Source organism: Adiantum capillus-veneris, chromosome 4, assembly GCF_014529385.1.
Source record: "Adiantum capillus-veneris isolate H3 chromosome 4, ASM1452938v2, whole genome shotgun sequence".
Lineage (NCBI taxonomy): Eukaryota > Viridiplantae > Streptophyta > Polypodiopsida > Polypodiales > Pteridaceae > Adiantum > Adiantum capillus-veneris.
Window position 1 is genome coordinate 116042008 of NC_140934.1, and position 21433 is coordinate 116063440.

At 42.8% G+C, this 21433-nt stretch overlaps 1 protein-coding gene across 2 annotated transcripts; it reads right to left on the reverse strand.

Moving 5' to 3' along the window:
• Positions 1-22: 22 nt before the first annotated feature.
• On the reverse strand, positions 23-18555 carry LOC147459857 (asparagine synthetase [glutamine-hydrolyzing] 2-like). 2 transcript variants are annotated; one of them, XM_086511049.1, is made up of 14 exons: positions 18348-18554; positions 18011-18149; positions 17480-17578; positions 10983-11124; positions 10786-10881; positions 4797-4891; positions 3546-3707; positions 3386-3466; positions 2924-3145; positions 1779-1913; positions 1614-1694; positions 963-1049; positions 732-839; positions 23-619 (listed from the first exon to the last, which is right to left on the reverse strand). In XM_086511049.1, exons 1-14 carry the CDS (start codon positions 18425-18427, stop codon positions 380-382), a joined length of 1767 nt encoding a protein of 588 aa, XP_086367175.1. In that variant the 5' UTR covers positions 18428-18554; the 3' UTR covers positions 23-379. The 2 variants fall into 2 exon arrangements, with proteins under 2 accessions (XP_086367175.1, XP_086367176.1); XM_086511050.1 differs by lacking the exon at positions 1614-1694 and having other exon boundaries at positions 18348-18555.
• Positions 18556-21433: the final 2878 nt, after the last annotated feature.

Here is a 21433-nt window from a genome sequence, read left to right on the forward strand (position 1 = left end):
TTCACACATTAAACTTCCTTGGAAGGGGAAATACTGCATGTTAACCATAGAATTGAAAAGGAATGGCTACAAGTAAATGTCTAGAAAATGGTTTCTGAAATAGAAACCTTCGATCTCTTCTGAGAAAAGAATGGATCTGTTCTTTGATCTCTCAATCTTTTAAAGACTAAAACTGGTGGAGCTAATGCTTTGCAAAACAATATATAACACAGACATTCTTTTGAAATCACAGTACCGGCGGGCAGACTGCGTGCAATCATCATTTCACAAACCCAAACCCTTACTGCTGTTCACCAGTCCTTTAAAGACTTTCCACTCCCTCCCACATATAAAACTCATACAAAGACGACTTCGCAAAATTGAAGACGAGTTTGCAGAATTATTGAACCGGCACAACAGGGATACTCTCTTCTAATTTCAGCATTTTACCGTAGGATCTGGTGCCAACATTATCCACAGTAGGGGTTTCGATTGGTTTTTGATAGGAGGCCTCATGTATACCGATTGCAGCTCGACCTGAAGGATCTGGATTCTTGGACCATGCCTCAACCCACTCCAAAGCCTTGGCAGTGCTACAAGCCACACTAGGTCCGCCAGGGACAGTTGTCCGTGCAGAATACTGCAAAATGCATGAAGGCGTCACTTTGTTGACAAGCTGTCCAAAGCCTATGGGGATGAGCGAGGAGAACAAAGGGAAAAGGGGGGGGGACCTGTTGCAAGGACACACTAACCTGCGGAAATAGCCCCTCAAAAATTCTTCTGTAATAGTAGGCTTCTTTGCTGGTTGGTGTGTTGTAGGGATAGATATAAGGTGCATTTGCCATCATTTGGTCTGAAACCTGAGGACCAACCAACATGAATCTTCAGAAAAAGAGAGAGAGAGAGACTAAAGCGCAAAATCACAGAGCCTCCAACATGAACCTGCAGGAAAACCTCAAAAAGCCTGTTTGAAATATGCATACCTGCTTCTCTGCATGTGCTTTGATACCATCAATCCAGCTATAGCCAACTCCATCGCTAAATTGTTCCTTTTGCCGATATAGAATATGCTGAAAAGTCCAATAGCTGAGCATTAAGAATTGAGTTCATGTCCTAAAAATCAAAACATGTGATAAATCAGGTAACAGCCATAATAGCATATCCACGTTAATGCAATCCTTAATAATGCAATAAGAAGCAGATACTTCCCTCTTGCCAAAAACAGGGATCATCAAGAGTGGTGGTTAGGATCCCATCACACAATACAAGCAAGGGGAGGCAGAGCCGCAAACGTAACTACTGCCCAGTGCAAGGAGCCTACAACAGTACATGCACACATGTGTGCATACACATAGACAGGCGCATATGTTACTAGTATAGAGATGAAAAAATAATGCGTGCACAATGCTTGAACACATGTCTGTGTGTGAGAACCATTTGCATGTTTGTGCTTCTGTATATTAATATGTGTGAAAGCATGTTTGTGAAATTATGTGCTTGCATGATTGCAATGTGCGTGTGCAAGTCTGCGTGCGGACGTCTTGAATTGAAAACATCAAAGGATCAATTCTCCTTTTGTGTGGTGACTGCGGTCTTAGGACTGACTAGAGAAAAATCTCAGAAAATAAGCCTACTTTAGGCAAATAAGGTTTCTCCTCATCATCAAAAGCATTGCGCAACACCCACTTCTCTATGCGACCTTTCTTTGGTTTGATCTGTAATAACAGATTATCATTAATAAAAACTAGAATGTGTATTTCTGGGGGTTTTTTTCGACTAGTAAATCTGGATTACTGTACCATCTTCGCCGCAGGATCCATACCCAATGCCACATTGATGAATTCTTTGTCTAGAAATGGGACTCGAGCTTCCACCCCCCATGCTGCAGTGGACTTGTTGGCTCTCAAGCAATCATACAAATGCAGATCTTTGACCTGCCACGAATATTGATAGAACACAACACAGCAAGTACAATAGCAGTTACACTTCATAGGTATAAACAGAAAGGCTAAGAAAGAACAAGACCAAGCAAATCTAAGGAGCTGTTTACTTGGCAACTTTAAAGGATCACATAAGACAAAATGAGAGAGCAAAATGCAATGTTCCAAGTTTCCAAACGATGGTTCTTAGTGGGTTATTCACAAATCATAGCTTGTTATTCACATAGTGATGTTTGTGATACAATGCATACTGCATCTTTTGGAAAGAGGTAATTTGGTTGCCTGTTAACATACTAGAGTTAAACAAAATTTTAGACTTCAAGCTGAATAGCAATACCCACATGTTCTTGGTTTGTTAAGAAAATTTGTTACGAGTGTCTTTTGCACTAACCCATCGTTTTCCCTGGATTGATCAATTGATTTGAATGGTAGTTGAGTCATTTGCAACCCCCCCTGCAACCTTGCTTTTGAAAGGGATTAGATGAAAGAAAAACCCTCCGGTCAATAACTAACCTATGTATGTCTACATGATGGACTTGAAAATTTGCTTATGTCTATGTGAGAGATGTAAACCAGGGAGAGGGAGCAGTTAACCAGAAAAGCTAATTGTAAGGCCATTTCCACAACCCGCTGACAATTTCTGCTCTCTCTCTTTCTTTTGATTACTGCGCTCTTGCAAATGTATTTAAAATATACAGGCATTTTTTTTAAAGGAGAAAAAGACTACTGCAAGATGGCCTTAGGTGATGCAGTCAGACTTTAGTCATAGTGACATGCTTGCTACTTCACACCTGTCATGAAAATGTAACCATTAAATGGATGGTAGTCCTACATCTTTTAAACAGAAGTCTCCAAAATAGAGTACTATATCGAGAACTACTGGAAGTACTAAAAACTTAAGCTTTCTTCATGAAGTTACAGTTTAAGCCAGAAACTGTATGAACAAATATCAAGATCATGACGAGGAGTAGAGACAACCCCAATAATAAGACGATGATGCATACCTTCCTACAGGTTTCTCTATGAAATTCCTCTTTGTTCGGAGCTTTATGGAAGTAAAGGTATCCACCAAACAACTCATCCGAACCTTCTCCAGAAAGCACCATTTTCACCCCAAGAGCCTTTATTTTCCTAGACATCAAAAACATAGGGGTACTAGCTCTGATAGTCGTGACATCATAAGTCTCTATGTGATAGATCACATCTGGTATAGCATCCAAGCCTTCCTGTGTACATACAGACATGAAAAATTTCAGCTCAGCTTGAGAGATTTCGCGAGGGCATAACAAGTTAAAAAAAAACTGCGTCTCATTTGTCTAACACTAGTTGCTTATAACTTTTCCATTGAGTTCCGAGGGAATCTGCCAATAGGCATTCACATGAACAATACACTAAGCACGCCAATGCGCATAGGAAAGCACATGTTTTTAAGGAAGAGGATTATGTTATGTTGCGTATTGTTGAACCTGGACAGTAAAATGAAACTCTGTATGTAATGTTCCAAGATAATCTGACACCTCTTTGGCAGCCATCAGATCTGGTGACCCCTGCAGATTGCAGAGCGAAATGTTCATCTGCAAATAATACGCTCTTAACAGTAAGGCATATCATATAATTAGTCTTCACCTTCAAACCAACACAGAATGAGTGAAGCCTAGACCCCCACTGCTTCCCTGCTTTGGTATCCAAAATATAACGACAGGCCACAGAAGCAACTAAAGATGAGTCCAATCCTCCAGAAAGCAGCACTCCAAAAGGTACATCTGTCATAAGACGTTTCACAACAGCCTGTTCAAGTGCATTACATTGCAATTTATTAGTTGCTGAAAAGATAATTGTCCGCCTCCTGAAGATCATAAAGATCTGCCCTTATTAACTATAAGAAGGGCAAAAAATAAAATAAAATTCTTTTTAAAAAGCCATTGAGCCATTGGATGAAGAACCTGCCTTAAATATGATTTCATGAGTGTGCTTATTCAAACAAAACATTAGATCCAGGATAAAACAAACAACCTGCCATTGCACTTACTAAAAGGGGTAAACTGGGCCCTGACGGACTCACAAGAAAAGTTCCAGACATCCCATGGCACCCCAAGTATCTGATCCCTACCCTAGAAACTGATAGGTGAATCATTCAGCGTCACCACAAAACGTTTCGAGGAAAAAACTTTTCACCCTCAAAACACGGTGTTTCACCACAATATGTTTCAGTCTAATGGTAGAGCACAGTGAAACGTGAGACTGAAACATGCATATATGGATTTTGAAGAGCCCTAAAAGCTGTAACTATGGTGATTTGTTGTTAGTGAAACAGCATGTTGTTTCACTTGATCAACAAAGCACTTCACCCCTGGAAACATCTCATGTGCCCGAACCCACCGAAATGCGCTTCATGGTGACTATGTAGCTGATTACATTATTCTGTCTCAGGCATGCCAAGGCACCTCCAAGTACCTGTCTCTACTCTAGGGAATGGTAGCTGATTCCTTCTCTTTATTTACCCATCTATCGGATCCCTTTTCTGGAAAATTGATAGCTGATTATTATTTTAAAAGCTGAGAAAAAAATTCCTCTTAGCATTCAACAACAGACTCATGCAAATCTTGTATAATGTGTTGTTTGTTAAAGAAACTCAAAACATGGACCAGACAACTTACGAAGTCTTGATCTACTTGGGTCAACATAATTTTCATTTCTGCAAGGCAGACAATGCACAAAATTTACTAAAAAACCATGCACATATTCAAAAATGATAAAAATAAAGACAAAGTATCTTATGTCATCTCAAAATTGAACACAATTGCAAGAATAAATACAAGCGAAACACAAACGCACAATTGACATTAGTGGCAGAATGTAGATTGGTGGGCTACATACCTTTTCAAATGCCAGTCTCAGCAAGAAAGGATCATATGGAGCAGATGGTAGAGCTTCTGAAAACCACTGAGGTTCATAATACCTGCGGAATGCACCTGTCACCAACAACAGAAGTTGAATGTCCAGCAGCTTACTTGCTTACTCTAAACTAACTCCTTGCTTATTTGCTAGTTCCTTGTAAATGCATAACAAGAATAGAAAAATGGCTTCCGTCGTTATAAGCATTTGATAGATCGGCACTGAATTTCAAAATATGACTGCTTAATTATTTGTATCAGATAGATTACAACACATCCAGAACACCTGAAAGAGAATTGAGTGACTGCCTAAAGATTCAACATTGAAACAAAAAATAACGAATCAACTTTCATCAAATAATCAACCCACGTCAGATTAGAGAATAGCAGCCTACACAACTGAAATATAGAGTCAAACAAAAAAAAGAGAGAAACAAAATTGAAAAAATACATACACCACAAACAAACTGACCTGTAGCTTTGAAATCTGAAGCTAGTATGAGGCTATGAAGCGTAAGTTTATAGACGGAGTTTTATGACAGCAGAAATTCAACCCCTTCAATCTAGCAGAGAAAACATTGCCACCAAATTTTAAAAGGGTAGTCCGTTCCCTGTTCTCATTTGGTAAAATCCTGAGTTGAATTTTCCAGTGCATCTCCTATACCATCCTCTCTTTTCATTGAGAATTTTATACTTTCGCAAGGGCAGAAAGGTCTAAACCTGTGACCTACGAGATTATCTAATGAAAGTTCTGAATTCAATCTTGCAGTGCATTCTCTCCACCATTTTCTCTATTCATTGAGAGTTTTATACCTTCACAAGGGAAGAAAGGTCTAAACTTATGAACTATAAGATGGGCTGAAACTATAATTGGAATAGGAGATTCAAAATTGGAATAGGTAAAAGAGTAGTTAAAATTTCTTAATTTTGAATGTAAATGTCCGATTTCACAATGAATTGAAATTTGAAGCTTCCATGCTGACATTTACGTTTTTACAACAGAAGGCCAGTCATCACACCCAATACAGTTGTACCGCTTATTGGTGCCCTTCCTATCACCACTTAAGGGTACTATGGCAAGGCATATTTCTACATCATGAAGTTTAAATGTTGTGACGCTCTTTTGGGCATGCCTTGGCACGACAAGAACGATGCCACCATCCAGATCCGGAACAGAACCATCACTTTAATCACGATGGCAAGCCTGTGATCCTGGAGTTCAACTCACGGAAACCAATCTTAAATGATTTTAGTTTTGTTTTTGTTTACATGCTTTTTGAACACTGTTTGAGAGTATTGTTTGAAAATTGTTAGGAATAGATTTTATTTGTTTTAAACTTGTCTTGGTGCTGATTGAAATTGTTTGATTGTGGTTTTAATTCTAGTTTCAATGTTGTTTGAAAACCTTTGGACGACGCACGCTACGGTCTAGGGAGCGTCTAGTTGTATTTGGGACCTCTAAACAACGCAAGCTGTGGTTTGGGGAGCCTCTAGTTGTAAGGCTGCGGTCTCGGGAGCGTTTAGTTGTATATGGCCTCTGAACAACTCAGACTTTGATCTAGGGAGCGGTCTGGGCTCCTTGTGTCTGAGTCACAAAACACTGACGTCTCAAGCCAATAAAGAACTGAGCCATCTTAAAGAGGGACCTAAACCCTAAGAAGAAGAAGAAGAAGTCTTACCAACTTATGGCCCATGGGACCCCGTCCGATGGGGGCCCTAGAGACACAAGACACTTCAATAAACCAGGACCAACACACACACACTCTATCTTTCTAGCGTAAAATTGATGGCGTGGCAACTATACAGACGCCCCATGTTTTGCGATGATTGCCACGTGGCACTGTATGGATTTTCGTTGGCTACTGATGACGTGGCAAATTGTACGGACAAACATATTAGTGCTAGCTTTTGGAACCAAATGCTTTTAGAACTTGAATGATTTTCATGTAAACTGCTTTTGGGCCTAGGGCCTTTGAGAGCCCATGGGAGTTGTACCATGTTGAAGCAATCTAAAGAAATACCAAAAGGGGCGCCAAGGTTTGGGGCCAGTGCTCTCTTGGGGTGGAATGTCATAAGACGGGCACCACCTGCCAATAGAAAAGAGCAGACTGAACAAACTTTTAGCACTTCAATAATAACTGAACTTAAAGAGAGACAACACACGACACGGAGTGGCAGAATTCCACCCCAGAGAGTATTGGCCCCAAACCTTGGCGCCCCTTTCAGTATTTCTTTATATTGCATCAACACAGTACAAGCCAGTACTCTAGACTCTGCACCTTCTCTAGGAAGCATGCCAGAGAATGAGCCCTAACCTCATATTTAAAGGCCCTTGGCCTGAAAAGCAGTTTACATGAAAAGCCTCCAAACTCAAAAGCTTCTGGTCCAAAAGCAAAGCCAAAAAGCTGTCAACATAATTTACGAAAATCCGTACAGCTGCCACGTCATCAGCCAACACAAAACGCGGAAATCCGTACAGCTTGCCACGTCATCATGCTAGCACAATTTTTGAAAATCTGCCACGTCATCAATTTTTGCGTGTGTGAGGGTCCTGCTTTATTTTAATCCTTTATGTCACTTCGGGCCCTATCGGACGGGGTCCCCATAAGTTGGTAGGACTTCTTCGGTTACTTGCTCTTCTTAGGGTTTAGGCCCCTCGGCCGGCATCTGTAAGTTGGCTCCATTCTTTAGGCTTTGACACGTCAACAGTTTGTGACATGAAACTCCACCACTCCGCATCTCGTGTGTCGTGCATCTCTTTGAGTTCAATGTTATTTGAAGTGCTTAAAGTTGTTCAGTCTGTTCTTTTCCGTTGGCACGTGGTGCCCGCTCCCCTACAAACTAAATGTTTTTGCATATGTGAACTTCATGTCATCTGTAAAGCACTTTCTGAAGCATATGAACCTGGTGTATCAATAGTTCCAATTTACATGAGATTGCCTGGGTATGTGATCTTAGTGTATCAAGACACCCCTTGAAAGATCAATGCGATCTGGGTGTGATGGCTAACATTACTACGCCAGAATACCAAGAGCTCTGATGACTAGAACTGTATGGTGTAATGCATGCTAGATAATGTGTTGTTTGGTAATGATGGGCATTGGCATGTATGCATAAAGGCAATATTTGCTAAAGAATCAGATTGAGTTTTGCAAGTCTAATTGCAGACGATTACTCTTCTTTCAAGAGGGGGTATGTCACAAGTTGGTGAAGTGGCACCACCCCTAGGGGATGAGTCATTGAAATCCAACCTTGGACAACCGGCCGAGATTATGCAAACCCTAAAAACGTGGATATACTAACATGGACAGCCGTACGGACACCCACGAATTGTAGAGCATGTTGACGTGGCACTATACAGATTTCCACGAATCATGGAACTGATTTTGCGTACCAGTTTCCGGCGTGGGAGTGTGAAGCTTTTCATTATGATGCTTTGAGGCCACGAGCCTTTAAATTTTTTCCTTGAGGTCTAATTCTGGCATACCAGGTTTGTGGAGGCAAAGCCGAGTCCCCCGACAGTAATACCTTTGTGAAGAAACACAAAAGAAAGGGTGCCAAGATTTTGGGGCTAGTACTCTAGGAGTGGAACTCCGCGATTCCACGCGGTTTCTCTTCTCTGTTCAATTGTTTTGAAGTGCTAGAAGTCAGTTCCAGTCTGCGACTCTAAAAGTGGAACTCTGCGACTCCACGTCTACCGCGTGGATCTTCTTCTTCTCTCTCTCTCTCTCTCTCTCTCTCTCTCTCTCTCTCTCTCTCTCTCTCTCTCTCTCTTCAATTGTTTTGAAGTGCTAGAGGTCAATTCCAGTCTATTCTTTTTTATTGCCACGTGGTGCCCTTCCATTGCAGTTGATCCACAAGTAGAACTGCAATTAAATTCCCTACACCTCGTCACTCTTAGGCCCATCCTCTGAAACCTCCTCCTCTAGTACTTCTTAATCAAAGATTGTCGCCTTATTTGAACCTTCACCCGTCTCCATGTTTGAAGAATACTTGGGCATGTGAATCGGCTAGGACAGGTAGAAACGAAAAGGGTTCTCCAAATCAGCCCACACCACCACCAAATCAGCCCCAAAGTGAAAAAAAGCAACAACCAGCTGTACACTCCTCTTTGTCGCGAGAAAACAGCACCAAGGACTCACAGATCACCAATCTGTGTCAAGAGCACACCGCAGCTCTCATACCATGTCAAAGGTACAGCAAAAATGATTGCAAACGGTGAACGAAGACACCATCGATCAAGGGCAGCCACTCCACAATGCCGCAATCAAACCTCCTTCTGAATCAGCCCCGAACTGTGGGCAACCCTCTATCGCAATGATCCACAACCCCCCCCCCCCCCCCCCCCCCCCCCCCCCCCCCCCCCCTTTGTAGAAGCTGCAAGAGCAGCGGACATGTGAAGAAGAGAGAGGGCGGTGTGTGTGTGTGTGTGTGTGTGTGTGTGTGTGTGTGTGTGTGAGAGAGAGAGAGAGAGAGAGAGAGAAGAAGAAGAAGAAGAAGAGGAAGAGAGTTTTAACGTCGTAGGAAACTATCCCAAGAGACCTTAAAGATCTAGCCGACGAGGAGTTGAACTCAAGACTTGTTTTTCAAGAGGGAAATGACATATTAACGTCTTCAAAAGGCCAAAATGACCTATGAGACCAATCCATTACAAACTTGTGAATCTGGTACCGTGTCTGAGTACAAAAAGAGAGAGAGAGAGAGAGAGAGAGAGAGAGAGAGAGGGGGGGAAGAAGAAGAAGAAGAAGAAGAAGAAGAAGAGAGTTTTAACGTCGTAGGAAACTATCCCAAGAGACCTTAAAGATCTAGCCAACGAGGAGAGTTGAACTCAAGACCTGTTATTCAAGAGGGAAATGGCATCACCAATCTACCACACTTCGGTGATAGAAAGGTTATTCTGTGCGCACCGCGAGGAGACAAACAGCGGACAATGACCGCACCTACGCCCTCCACAACGCGCGACGAAGGCGGGCGACCAAGGCAAACTCGACCGGCAACTCTAACGCACCGAGGCTCTGTTGGCTGCGCGCGTAGGAAGGCCCTCTAAACCCTTGCATGAAGGAGGGTTGAACCGACCTCATGAGGGTAAGAGGCCAACACTCTACCATCCAAGCTATTGAGCCTTATTGTGTATAACAAGGAAAGATAGCATACTTGAGTTGACAAGGAAAGCTACAAACTTCAAAGAAATAGTTTCACCCTTTCTTTTCACTTCTTAGAGAAAGACAAGTTTTCCTCCAAATATTCTTTTTTCCTCAAGGAGGAAGCTTCAAAGTGAACAAAAGATTTCACAAAAACGACGAGTTTTTGTAAAGAATCAACAAAGGTGTTCTTACGACGAACGACACGTGAAGCGTTACACAGAGAGAGAGAGAGAGAGAGAGAGAGAGGAACTCAAACGCTAGCTGTAGACTGCATAACGCAGTGACCAGATACAAAGGAGTGGCTTCCTGTATAGGGGCCACTGGTAAATGCCCGACCTCCCTCCAAATAGCCCACGGCCCATAAATGGGGAGGTGCCTCGGAATAGAATGTCACATCAACCAATAGATAACACATGGCTGAAAACCTGCAAAATACAAAGACTATGACCGGTCCCGCCTCAAGCCACCCTAACGGGTGGGGGCACATACATGGCTGAAAACAGCTCAAAATCTGTGACCCAAATTTCACAGTGCCATTTGCATCAAGATCTGATGAAACACAGACACCAAGGACATCCCAAATGTCTCCTACACCACGGTTAAAGTCCACATTGAACACCCTTGATCAATATTAGCGAGTACAAGGAGAACTTTTTCAAAAGGCTCGTCAAAGGTTTGTTTCAAACAAAAGCTACATCACTAATTCAAAAGCTTCATAAAATATATTGGAAAATCATCACACAAAAACTTTGCTTTTATATGAGAAATAACAAGCAGTTTCTGTGACGAAATTCCTTATAAAGTACTTGAAAGGCATTTGAAGCATACCAGTTTTACTTGAATAAATATGGCCAGGCGGAAAAGATTGAAATTGCTCACAGTCATCCTTCAAAGCCTTCATCTCCGACGAAAACCACACAGAACCTGTATTACCAAAACAGGCATTGACACAATTTCTACATGATTTATTACATGGAAAAAGATTACAGATACCACAATCACAAACAAACTCAAAGAAGCCATACCATCAGTTCCCCAACCAATATATAAAGGTGTGATACCGATTGGGTCACGGGCAGCAATAAAACTATTATCACGTGTATCAAGCAAAACAAAGGAGTACATGCCGTCCAGCATGGACACCATCTCCTCTCCGACCTCCTTATACTGTTCGCGAAAGTAAAACTTCCTCAATATTGTGCTCAAAAACCAACTGATTACTCACACTCAATCAAAACATACAATAAACACCATATACCTAGATGAATCCAGGATAAGCCCAAATTCACCTTTGAAGGAAAGTGCAAGGTATAGACTTTAGGTAAACATCCACAAGAAAATATAACCATCAGCTCCATCATGCATAGTATTGACTAAAAACAAAGATATCCCACTAACATTGTCATTGCCCAATAGTGAGTGTAAGACTGGGTACTAATGTGACAAAGTGATGATGTGGCGTGCCCATACCGCACCACAAAAATTCCAATGACAATCATGGCGCAGTTTGCGGAATGCTGGCATGGCACCTGAGACACGTGAAATGCAGCCGAAATCCTAACAACATTTCTCTCAAAGTGATGACGTGGCATGCCCAACTGGAAGAGAAATGGCAGAGCCGACAAGAGGATCTGAACACAGAAGATGGGCAGAGGGGCCTACCAGCTTACAGAACTGATGAAGCAATGTTCTAGGCACGGATCTCCGTCATGCCGTGTCGACTCTCTCTCTCTCTCTCTCTCTCTCTCTCTCTCTCTCTCTCTCTCTCTCTCTCTCTCTCTCTCTCTCTCATACCAATTGTTCTTGAGAGTAGACTCAGGAGAGGGTGTCTCTTGTTAGACTTACACCACTCTGCAAACATGTACGGCTAGTGTGCCTCAGGGTTGGCCACCCTTTGCATATGCATATAGGCTGCATTGTCCGGCCGCCCACTCCTGGGCCGGCCACCCACTTTGTCCGGGCGCCCCCATCTTCATTTATTTCTTGTTGGGTCGTGGGGGGTTTTTCCAGGCTTTGTCCTACCTCCCCTTGGGCACCTATTTATGGGGCCAAGGAGGTACCCACTTCCATCATCCGGTCATTGTGTATTGGGTCTTTTGTTCTGGTAGTCATGGGGGGCTGATTGCCCCCTCTTCCCTACCCCAGCGTTTGTGGTATACTGTCACTCTCTCTCTCCTCTCTCATGCTTCCGCACACGCGCACTCACATGGTATCAACAGCTTTAGGCTCTCCATGGGACCAGCGCTTCTACAGAGGTTCTCCCAAGGGATCACAACAGCCAACATTTTTGGAAAACCAGATATGCTAGCGTTTTTGCATCAGCCAGGCCAGCGATGGAGTTTGGAGCACTTCTGTCATAGAGAAACCTTGCTTTTTTGCATTCACACAAGGCGATCAACTCCTGGCTGCCTAGCGCTACCCTTTTGGGCACCATCCGTCACCGGAAATGCCTCCTCTTCTACCTGCGTTTTCAGCATTCACCTGTGTTTTTTGGTGGAGCTGTCCAGCAAGAAACCACCAGCGTTTTCAGCAGGTGCAGGGCAGGAACATCAGCGTTTTTGCACCACCTGCACAGGAAGACCCTTGCGTTTTTGCTGGAGGGCACCAGATCTGCGTTTTAGGGCTGAATTGCCAGCGTTTTCTGGACAGCAGGTCAGCATTTTCAGAAGAGGGGGGCAGCGCTGGGCCTTTCCCACTGGATCTTGCTATTCCTACACGGCTCGGCATCCGGTGCCTTGCCGGCAACAATCTTTTTCAGATCTAAAGATTTCAGCCATTCTCCACTGCTGTTTTTTCTCTATTTTCAGCTCTCTGACGGCTGTGCACATAGAGATAAACCCTCCCTACACCCTCTGCACCGCTCCGGACCCTGCCTGGAGCGTACGAGCACACTTAAAATCGCTGGACAGCAGCGTTTTCATCACCTCGCAGTTGCGTTTTTGGGTGGACAGCAGCCACATGGTTTGGGTTTTTCACAGAGGATGAAGTTACCTCTTGCCAGGACACCATCCACTGGTTGTCCATGCGGTCTTCAATGACTGTTGTAGCATACGATAATCTTCGACGTCGGCTTGATCATCTACAGGCGTACGATCCTTGGGAGATCCATTCATTCCAGCCAACATTCGGCGGTTGCGCACTCCAGAGGGGGTGGTGACTTGTGGTTTGCTATGGACACACCTATGCACTCATCAGAGGAGTTCACACAAGATATGGCCATGCTCATGGCATATGGGATTCCAACATTCCTAGAGAAGACACCACCAGATTGGGTGGACAGACACTTACCGCTTGACCTCGACACGTCAAATCACTCGCTTACACAGGAGCATCTACATGGACTTAGGGAGAGGGTCTTGGATCTCTTCTTGTACAGGTTCATTGCTTGGATCTACAGACTTCAGTGCTTTGGACTCTCTTGGAGAGTTTACCAGCAAGATGCGGGAGATCAGGCATCATTACGCGACTACATCCGGAGTCACCCAAAGCTTGGCTTGGATGGTAGTGCAGTTGCTCTTCTACACTCCTGATCATTTGGATTGCTACCTTCAGAGTTGCTTACACTCACCCTCGGTAACCTTACAATAGACTTATCCCCCAACCTGGGCAGTAGGCCACTCCCAGCTCATTCTCATTGAGAGCAACACCGAGATGCGGTTTGGTGGCGTTGTTAACGCGGATTCTGTTTTGGTTGACACCGGAGGATTGGAGGCAGGAGATACAGGTAAGACGGCGCTGACAGATTGGTCAGGCCTTTCCTCTTCTCAGAGGATCTTCACGGCGCAGAGTGCTCAGTCTGGCTTCCCTTCTGCATAAGATGATTACGGTGCAGACAACTTGGTCTGACCACACCTCTTCTTAGAGGCCCTGCACAACGCAGGCTGTCGAGTCTGGCTTTCCCCTCATCTTGGATTATCCTACCCACTAGCAGGACACCATCCAGCGGTGGTCCGTGCGGCCTCCAAGTGATTGCTGCAGCTTACGATAGCTTCTACAATGCAGAATGTTTAGTCTGGCTTTCCTTGATTCACAGGAGTTTACGGTGCAGATTGCTAAATCTGACCTTCTTGGAGTTTTTCACAGCTTAGCCACCTGGCCACACTAGGTTATAGGTTCATGCATTGACAGGCTTTCGGTCATTCTCACGACGGTTCCTGGGCTTCCCCATTTTCTCCAAACGGTTTGACTACAGACACCACAGATTCTATTGGGCAGGACACTTGCAGGCCTATTGACACTTCTTTTACGACAAGGAGTTGTTTTCACACTCAGTTCGGGACCTTCATGCAGTATCTTCACCCTGTATTGGCGGAGTACAACAGTTTGCTACATTGTTCGTGATGGCACTCTACCATGGAGATCTCTCAACGGTTGCAACACCCCACCCTGCTGCTGCACTCGCGGAGTTCGCCGGAGTATTGTCCTTCAGGCTTCATTGGACATCGCAGCAGACATCTTCATCATTTGCCTCACGTCTTCGGCTTCATGCGGTTTGTTCAACATCAGGTGCCGAGAGGGGGCGTTAGACTTACACCACTCTGCTGCTTCACAGGTCTAGGGCATACATGTACGGCTAGTGTGCCTCCGGGCTGGCCACCCTTTGCATATGCATATAGGCTGGCTGCATTGTTGGCCGCCCACCTTGTCCGGGCGCCCTCATACTTCATTTATTTCTTGTTGGGTCGTGGGGGGTTTTTCCAGGCTTTGTCCTCCCCTTGGGCACCTATTTATGGGGCCAAGGGGGTACCCACGTCCATCATCTGGTCATTGTGTATTGGGTCTTTTGTTATGGTAGTCACGGGGGGTTGATCGCCCCCTATTCCCTGCTCGAGCATTTGTGGTCTACTGTCTCTCTCTCTCTCCTCTCTCACGCTTCCGCAAAAGCGCTCTCACATCTCTTTCAAGTTTCATGAGCACTCCCCTCCCCTAGTGATTACTTCCCCCGATGTATGGGGTCAGTATGCAACATCCTTATATACGGTCCCTGGACAGACACCCCTTCCAGACCCCCTTGAGCCATGCCCATCTACAAGTAACTTCTTTACCACTGAGATGGTAACATTGACAGGATGAAGATCAAGAGGGCATATGATCATGATGGTCTAGTAGCAGAGCACTTTATACATGCTAGAGATATGTTGGCAGAAGTTCTTGCAGTCCTATTCAATCATGTCATGTGTAAGGTCTACCTGAGACTTGGAGACCGTCTACTATTGTGCCTATCTTCAAGGCAGGTAATCCTAGAAATTACCGTACTATTATGATTGGACACACATTGGCACGGTTGTATGCATCTATCCTTGAGCAGCAATTGAGAAAATGGGCAGAGAGTGAAGGCGAATGGGCAGCAAGATAGGCCAGTTTTAGGAGAGGCCTCTCCACTCTTGACCACATTCTTACACTCGGAGCCATCATCGAGGAGGGGAGGGCACATGGGAGACGGATTAAGTGTAGCTTTGTCGATTTCCGAAAAGCATTTGACATGGTGCCAAGAGCCAGATTAATGCAAAGACTACAGGAGATGGGAGTGCCCAATGAGTTGATTTGGGGGATCATGGCTCTATACAAATCAGTGGTGGGACATGTACAACACTCCAGAGGGGATGATATCTGATTTAGTGCACTCCAATATTGGAGTGAGACGAGGTTGTCCATTGTCCCCTACTCTATTTGGTATGTATGTAGGTGAGGTTTTTGATTATATTGACACAGAGGGTGACAGAGGTGCCCAACTGGCAGGGACATGGATTCCATTGTTGCTATATGCTAATGATATTGTGCTGATATCTGACTCACGAGAGGGTATGCAACGACATTTGAATGCATTACATAGCTTTGTTGAGGATAGTGGATTGTCTATAAACCTTGGTAAAACCAAGGTTACGGTGTTTAACACCACACCGCAGTGGATCAAGAGATCAGCACCTACATTCACCTATGGTGAGGAGAATGTGGAGTACACAGATGCATACAAATTACACTTATCTTGGGGTAGACTTCACTGGGCCAAGGTTTTCTTCAAAGAGAGCAGCAGAGACTAGACTGACCAGAGCGTATGCGGCCTTGGGAGAATTGGAGGTTCAATTCCAGGAACCCCGAACAAAACTATGGCTCTTTGATACCTTAGTAGCTTCAGCTATCCTCTATGAGGTTCACGTTTGGGGACCCTCTGTAGGTCAAGATGGGTGGAGAGGTATGGAGAGGCCCTTGGTATCTATGGTCTCTCGGCTGATTAGAGCCAAGGCCTCCGTGCCACGTGAGATCATTAAAGCGGAGTTGGCAGTGTGCCCCCCCCCCCCCCCCCCAATGGAGATAGAGGCGCTTACCAGATCAGTCTCCTTTATGCACAACTTATGGGATACTACCAGAGATAGATATGCCAGATTGGCCCTTGAGTCCTCCAGACAATTAGCTTTACAGGGGGACATATCATGTTGGTATGCACAAATGTCATCATGGTTCCATATACATGGCTTCAGCATGGACAACTTACCCCCCTTCCAGTACTCCCTTGATGCACCATCACTGTCTCTTAGACAACTAACATGTGCTCCCATACACACACAAGCATACATCAATACAAAGATTTACATCCAGATTTTCTGTCATAACTCTAGTGATGCACGCTAGATTCATCCATAATGAAGCCCAGCACTAAAAGAAACATTAACTAGGAGTACATAATGAGATAGCTGACAGGGCGTACGCAATGCAGGTGATAGAAAGAATTAACACAATATCAACCGGCCATAACTCGGATGTGCTGATTCCATCAAGGAGTTTAGCTTTTGTCTTCTTAAAATTTTTATTCCATCTTTGCCAATACCTTTTTAGTTAGGTGTATACCTTCCTTGAGTTCACATAGCTCTCGTAAGCTAAGCTTATCAGTCGCATGTTATCAGCCACTTTTCCTTGCAAGAGACTTCATGTGTGTTGCGTACTTCACATACTTGTGCTTTTGATTGCAATGAGAATGCTAACCCTCAAAATTCATGCTGCATAATGTTGCTCAAACATACCAAAGTTTTTTGGCCACATCCTTGTGCCATTGCCAACTGGTTGGCTACACAACAGATTCATACGTCATCACACATGCTATGATGTGGGCAAACGCATGCAGGAAAAACTCTGCCTTGCAATCTGTGATGTCATTTCTTGCGATGATGGTCCAACATACACAGAATTGTACTTATGTAAAAGGGTTTGTACTCCAGAGGTCTCCATGCAAACCATTCTCTAGTAGCATGTGAAATGCTTCAAGCAAATCAACAATCAAGGGGGGGGGGAGATAAGCCACCTGGCATGATTTTTAGGAATTTGAGACAAGAATTGGGCTTGCGGAGCTGAGGAGGATGGGGCAAGTTAAAGTATCTACATTATTATATGGACTTACGCCCACTTTATGAGGATTGCTTGGTAGAGAAGACAAACGGTTGGTACAAGAACTCGGAAACAAACAGCTAGCCTACCAACATTAGAAAAAACCATTTTTGCATCACAATATTACGCAAAATACACTTACCAAATGGGCAAGAACTTCACAATCACTTTGTGTACGAAAGTTGTGTGTTTGCTTGAGCCCGGCTTTCAAATTTTCATGATTGTAAATCTCTCCATTTACCTGTATGCATGTGCATTTATCAGAGCAATGCTGGACACAAGGAGGCATGCATGCAAAACATACAATAAGGTAGTTATGCATACTAAATCACCTTTGCAAGGTCATGAGCACAATTTGATAGCATCAATGACAGGCATTGTGAGAGACCAGAAAGAATGTACACGTAAATAAAACCATGTACCAATAAACAAGCTACCTAGGACAAAAGAGCACTTAAACACATGACCAATGACCACCAAGAATGATGATCAAACCAGTAGTAAAAGCGTGCATCCACAAACAAGAAACAAACCATGTACTAAATAAACAAGCTACCCATGAGTAAAGAGTTGCCCAATCGCGCAACCAATGGACATGCAGAATTATGGTCGAATCAGCATGTAAGAGCATGCATCCAAATTAGCAGTATAAACAAAGTGAAAAAGAGCAAACCGTGACAACTATTTTTCTCTCATCATCAAACAGAGGCTGATCCCCAGATGCAGGATCAACGATGGCAAGCCGTTCGTGGGCCAAAAAGTGGGCCCCATGATGGAAGAGTCCACTCCAGTCAGGACCTCTGTGTCTAAGCCTGCAAATGAGAACAAAAGAATCAGACGAACCCATTGCAAGAGAGAAACCAATTTCTCAATAGAAGAACGCGGACCCCCAAAAGGGGAAAAAAAAAGAAACAGGTGATGAAATGTGAATGAAACGGGTGATAAAATGTGTGCATTGGGCAATGAGTTCTCACAGAGGAAAAAACAACTTTGAAAGAGAAGAGAGATACCTGCGAGAGAGTTCAAGAACGCGGGAGCGCTTTGAAAGTGAGCAATCCTGGCAGCAGAGCACAGCAAGGATGCCACACATATTGACGTGCTTCAATCAGCAAAAGAGAGCCGGCTTGCCCCGCTCTGGGTGAGTGTAGTTCGCCTCGTTGCGCCTCACTACGTAAGGAATTGTATTTTTGTAGAAGAGATGGTGTAGTGGTGGTGTAGTGGGCCCCCCAAGTTTGTGGCCTTTGAGCTATGCAAATGGTTATCATGAGGTAAGTTCTTTGAAAGAATCAAAGTAAATGCTTAGCAAGAGGCCTTCCGTTTATACCGACCTATGTCTCTTAGCTCTCTCTCTCTCTCTCTATGAAACCCTTGCGAGTTTTGCAAGTAGGATTTTGTCAGTTTCGTCAAAACAAGCTCAGAATCTCGACCTTGATTCACAAATTCGACTCGTCAACTTTGCCCTAATGGTGGGGTTTTACTGAAAGTCTGTTTCGAGTTCAGCTTCGTGTGGACGTTTCCTAGCCGGTTGCCTTTTAATGCAGTTTCGATTTCCCAGTTTCAAGTTGGTTTTGCTCTTCTTTTGACAAATCTTTAAATTTTTCTGCCGCTCAAGGCTTGGCTTCTATTTAATTTTTCCTCGCTTTTTCTTTCCTTATAGTGCTCGATTTTTTGCGCTTGAGGTGAGTTCCTCCGTGCAAACTTTTGCTATTTTGTCTTTTTTAAAATGTTTCGGCACCTTTCCCTTTTCTTATTTTTGTTATTTTTTATTTTTATGGAATTTTTGAATTTATAAATTGTTTGGTATTTTACTTTATTATAGATTTTTTGGTTTTTTTTAATATGGGTTTTTTAAATGATTTTTTTGCTTTCTATGATTTATTGTGATTTTTTAATGACTTTTGTATTTTTTGTGAAAAGTAAAGGAACTTTTTATTTTTATAGATTTTTTGGCTTTATATTGTTTTTTGTGTTTTTGAATGATTTTTTGTGAATTTCTTACTAATATTTTGTGTGATTTTTTCTTTTTTTTCTTTAAAATTTTTTAGGTTTTTGAGTGATTTTTTATTTTTGAATTTTTCCTACCTTTCTTTAAAAAAAATTGTATTTTTTAATTTTAATCGAAATTTCGCGGATGTGTGGGAGGTTTTTTTTTTTTCCAAGAGGAGATTCTCACCACATCCGCGAAGATTCGATTTTGTCAATCAAACTAGAATTTTATCGTCGAACCTGCATGAAGCATCGAAAGCATGGTGGAGCGTACATTGAGGCTCAGGAACACACGTTGACTCAAGTTCAAACCGATTTAAAATATATATATTTTTTAAATGTTTGAAAATGCCAAAATTAATCCAAAAATTAGCCGAGAACGCTAAAAATCACCTGAAAACCCAAAAAATTGCCAAGAAAATCCAAAATTTTCTCAAAGAATTCCATAAATCTAAAAAAATCATCACAATCACATTCAAATACACACAAGCAAGTCAAAAATAGCAGTTTTTATCGAAAACACCAATTATGATAAAATCATCTGATCTTTAAAAATAGCAAAACACACAAAACTCAACCAATGACGCCACAAAAGCACTCAAAATCATGCCATCATCTCGCATCCAAAACACCTTGTCAACATCACAAATTATGAAAATTTTATGAGATTAATCAAGAATCAATGCAAAAATTAGCAAAAAAATACAAAAAAATACCCTTTTTTAATAAAAAAATCTCTACACATAGAGGAATGGTGCAGCTGAATCAAAACTCAAATATCACATTGATTCAATTGCCAATTAATTTTGCCAATAAAAACCAAAACTAGGTAATTAAACCGACAAAATTAGGTTAAAATTTGATGCAATCTAAGTGTGTAAATCCTTGTTTTGAGCTTAAAAAACACATCAATTAACCATAACACACGTCAAATTTGCAATCAAGCATTAGACTAATCATGAACATTAATCAATTGTTAGGCGTGTGCGCGCGCACATACACACACACACACACACACACTAATAATTGACAGTTTTTACCAATTTCTAAATGCGCCCACACAAGTGTTAATCATGTTGAAATTGCAAATTAAACACACAAATCTCTAATTGGGCATGACCACACCTGTATTCTATCTTTGATTGTTATTTTGTTGTTGTGCTTGGTGGTTGCTTCTTCCTTGACCTCCTCCATGACCTGTACCACATCCTCTTTCTCATACTCTTGGACTCCCCCTACCTCAAAAATTTCCTCAACCACATGTATTTTGTCTCTAATTGTTATTTTGTTGTTGTGCTTGGTGGTTGCCTCTTTCTTGACCTCCTCCATGACCTCTTGGACTCCCCCTACCTTAAAAGTTTCCTCAACCACCTGTATTCTTTCTCTGATTGTTATTTTTTTATTGTGCTTGATGGTTGCCTCTTCCTTGACCTCCTCCATCATGACCTCTTGGACTCGCCCTACCTTAAAAGTTTCCTCAACCACCTGTATTCTTTCTCTGATTGTTATTTTTTTATTGTGCTTGATGGTTGCCTCTTCCTTGACCTCCTCCATGACTTGTACCACGTCCTCTTCCTCTTCCTTTATTGTTGAAAAAGACATGTTCCAAATTGTTTCTACCATGTGTAGAAGAGTCTTCCTCAAGTTCCTTCTATTTCACAATCAGTAAGAACACCAAATCTATAAATGAGGGAATTTTCTCTCAAAGATGGATACAAGCCTTAAACTGTTGTATTCTAGACCCAAACCTCACAAACATACTTCCAATTTATCATCATCATTGACTGTAGCACCAATCGATGCAAGTGACTCACATATGTTTTTTATCTTCAATAAATAGTCATTGATATATATTCTTGTGCACTATATTCGGCTCAGTCTTCAATTGTAGCTTCCTTGCCTTTGTGTTGGTCAGATCCAACAATAGTAAGGTGTCCCAAGCCTCCTTAGGGGTGTGACTATCTTGTATGTGCACAATCATAGTGTCATGCACACACACAAGGGCCAATACATGACCTTCCGAGATCTTTGGTTCTAACCTTTAAACGTCTTTATCTATGTAGCACTTGCACCTTCCTCTCATAACGGTGGTGTTGTCTCATGCTCTCCA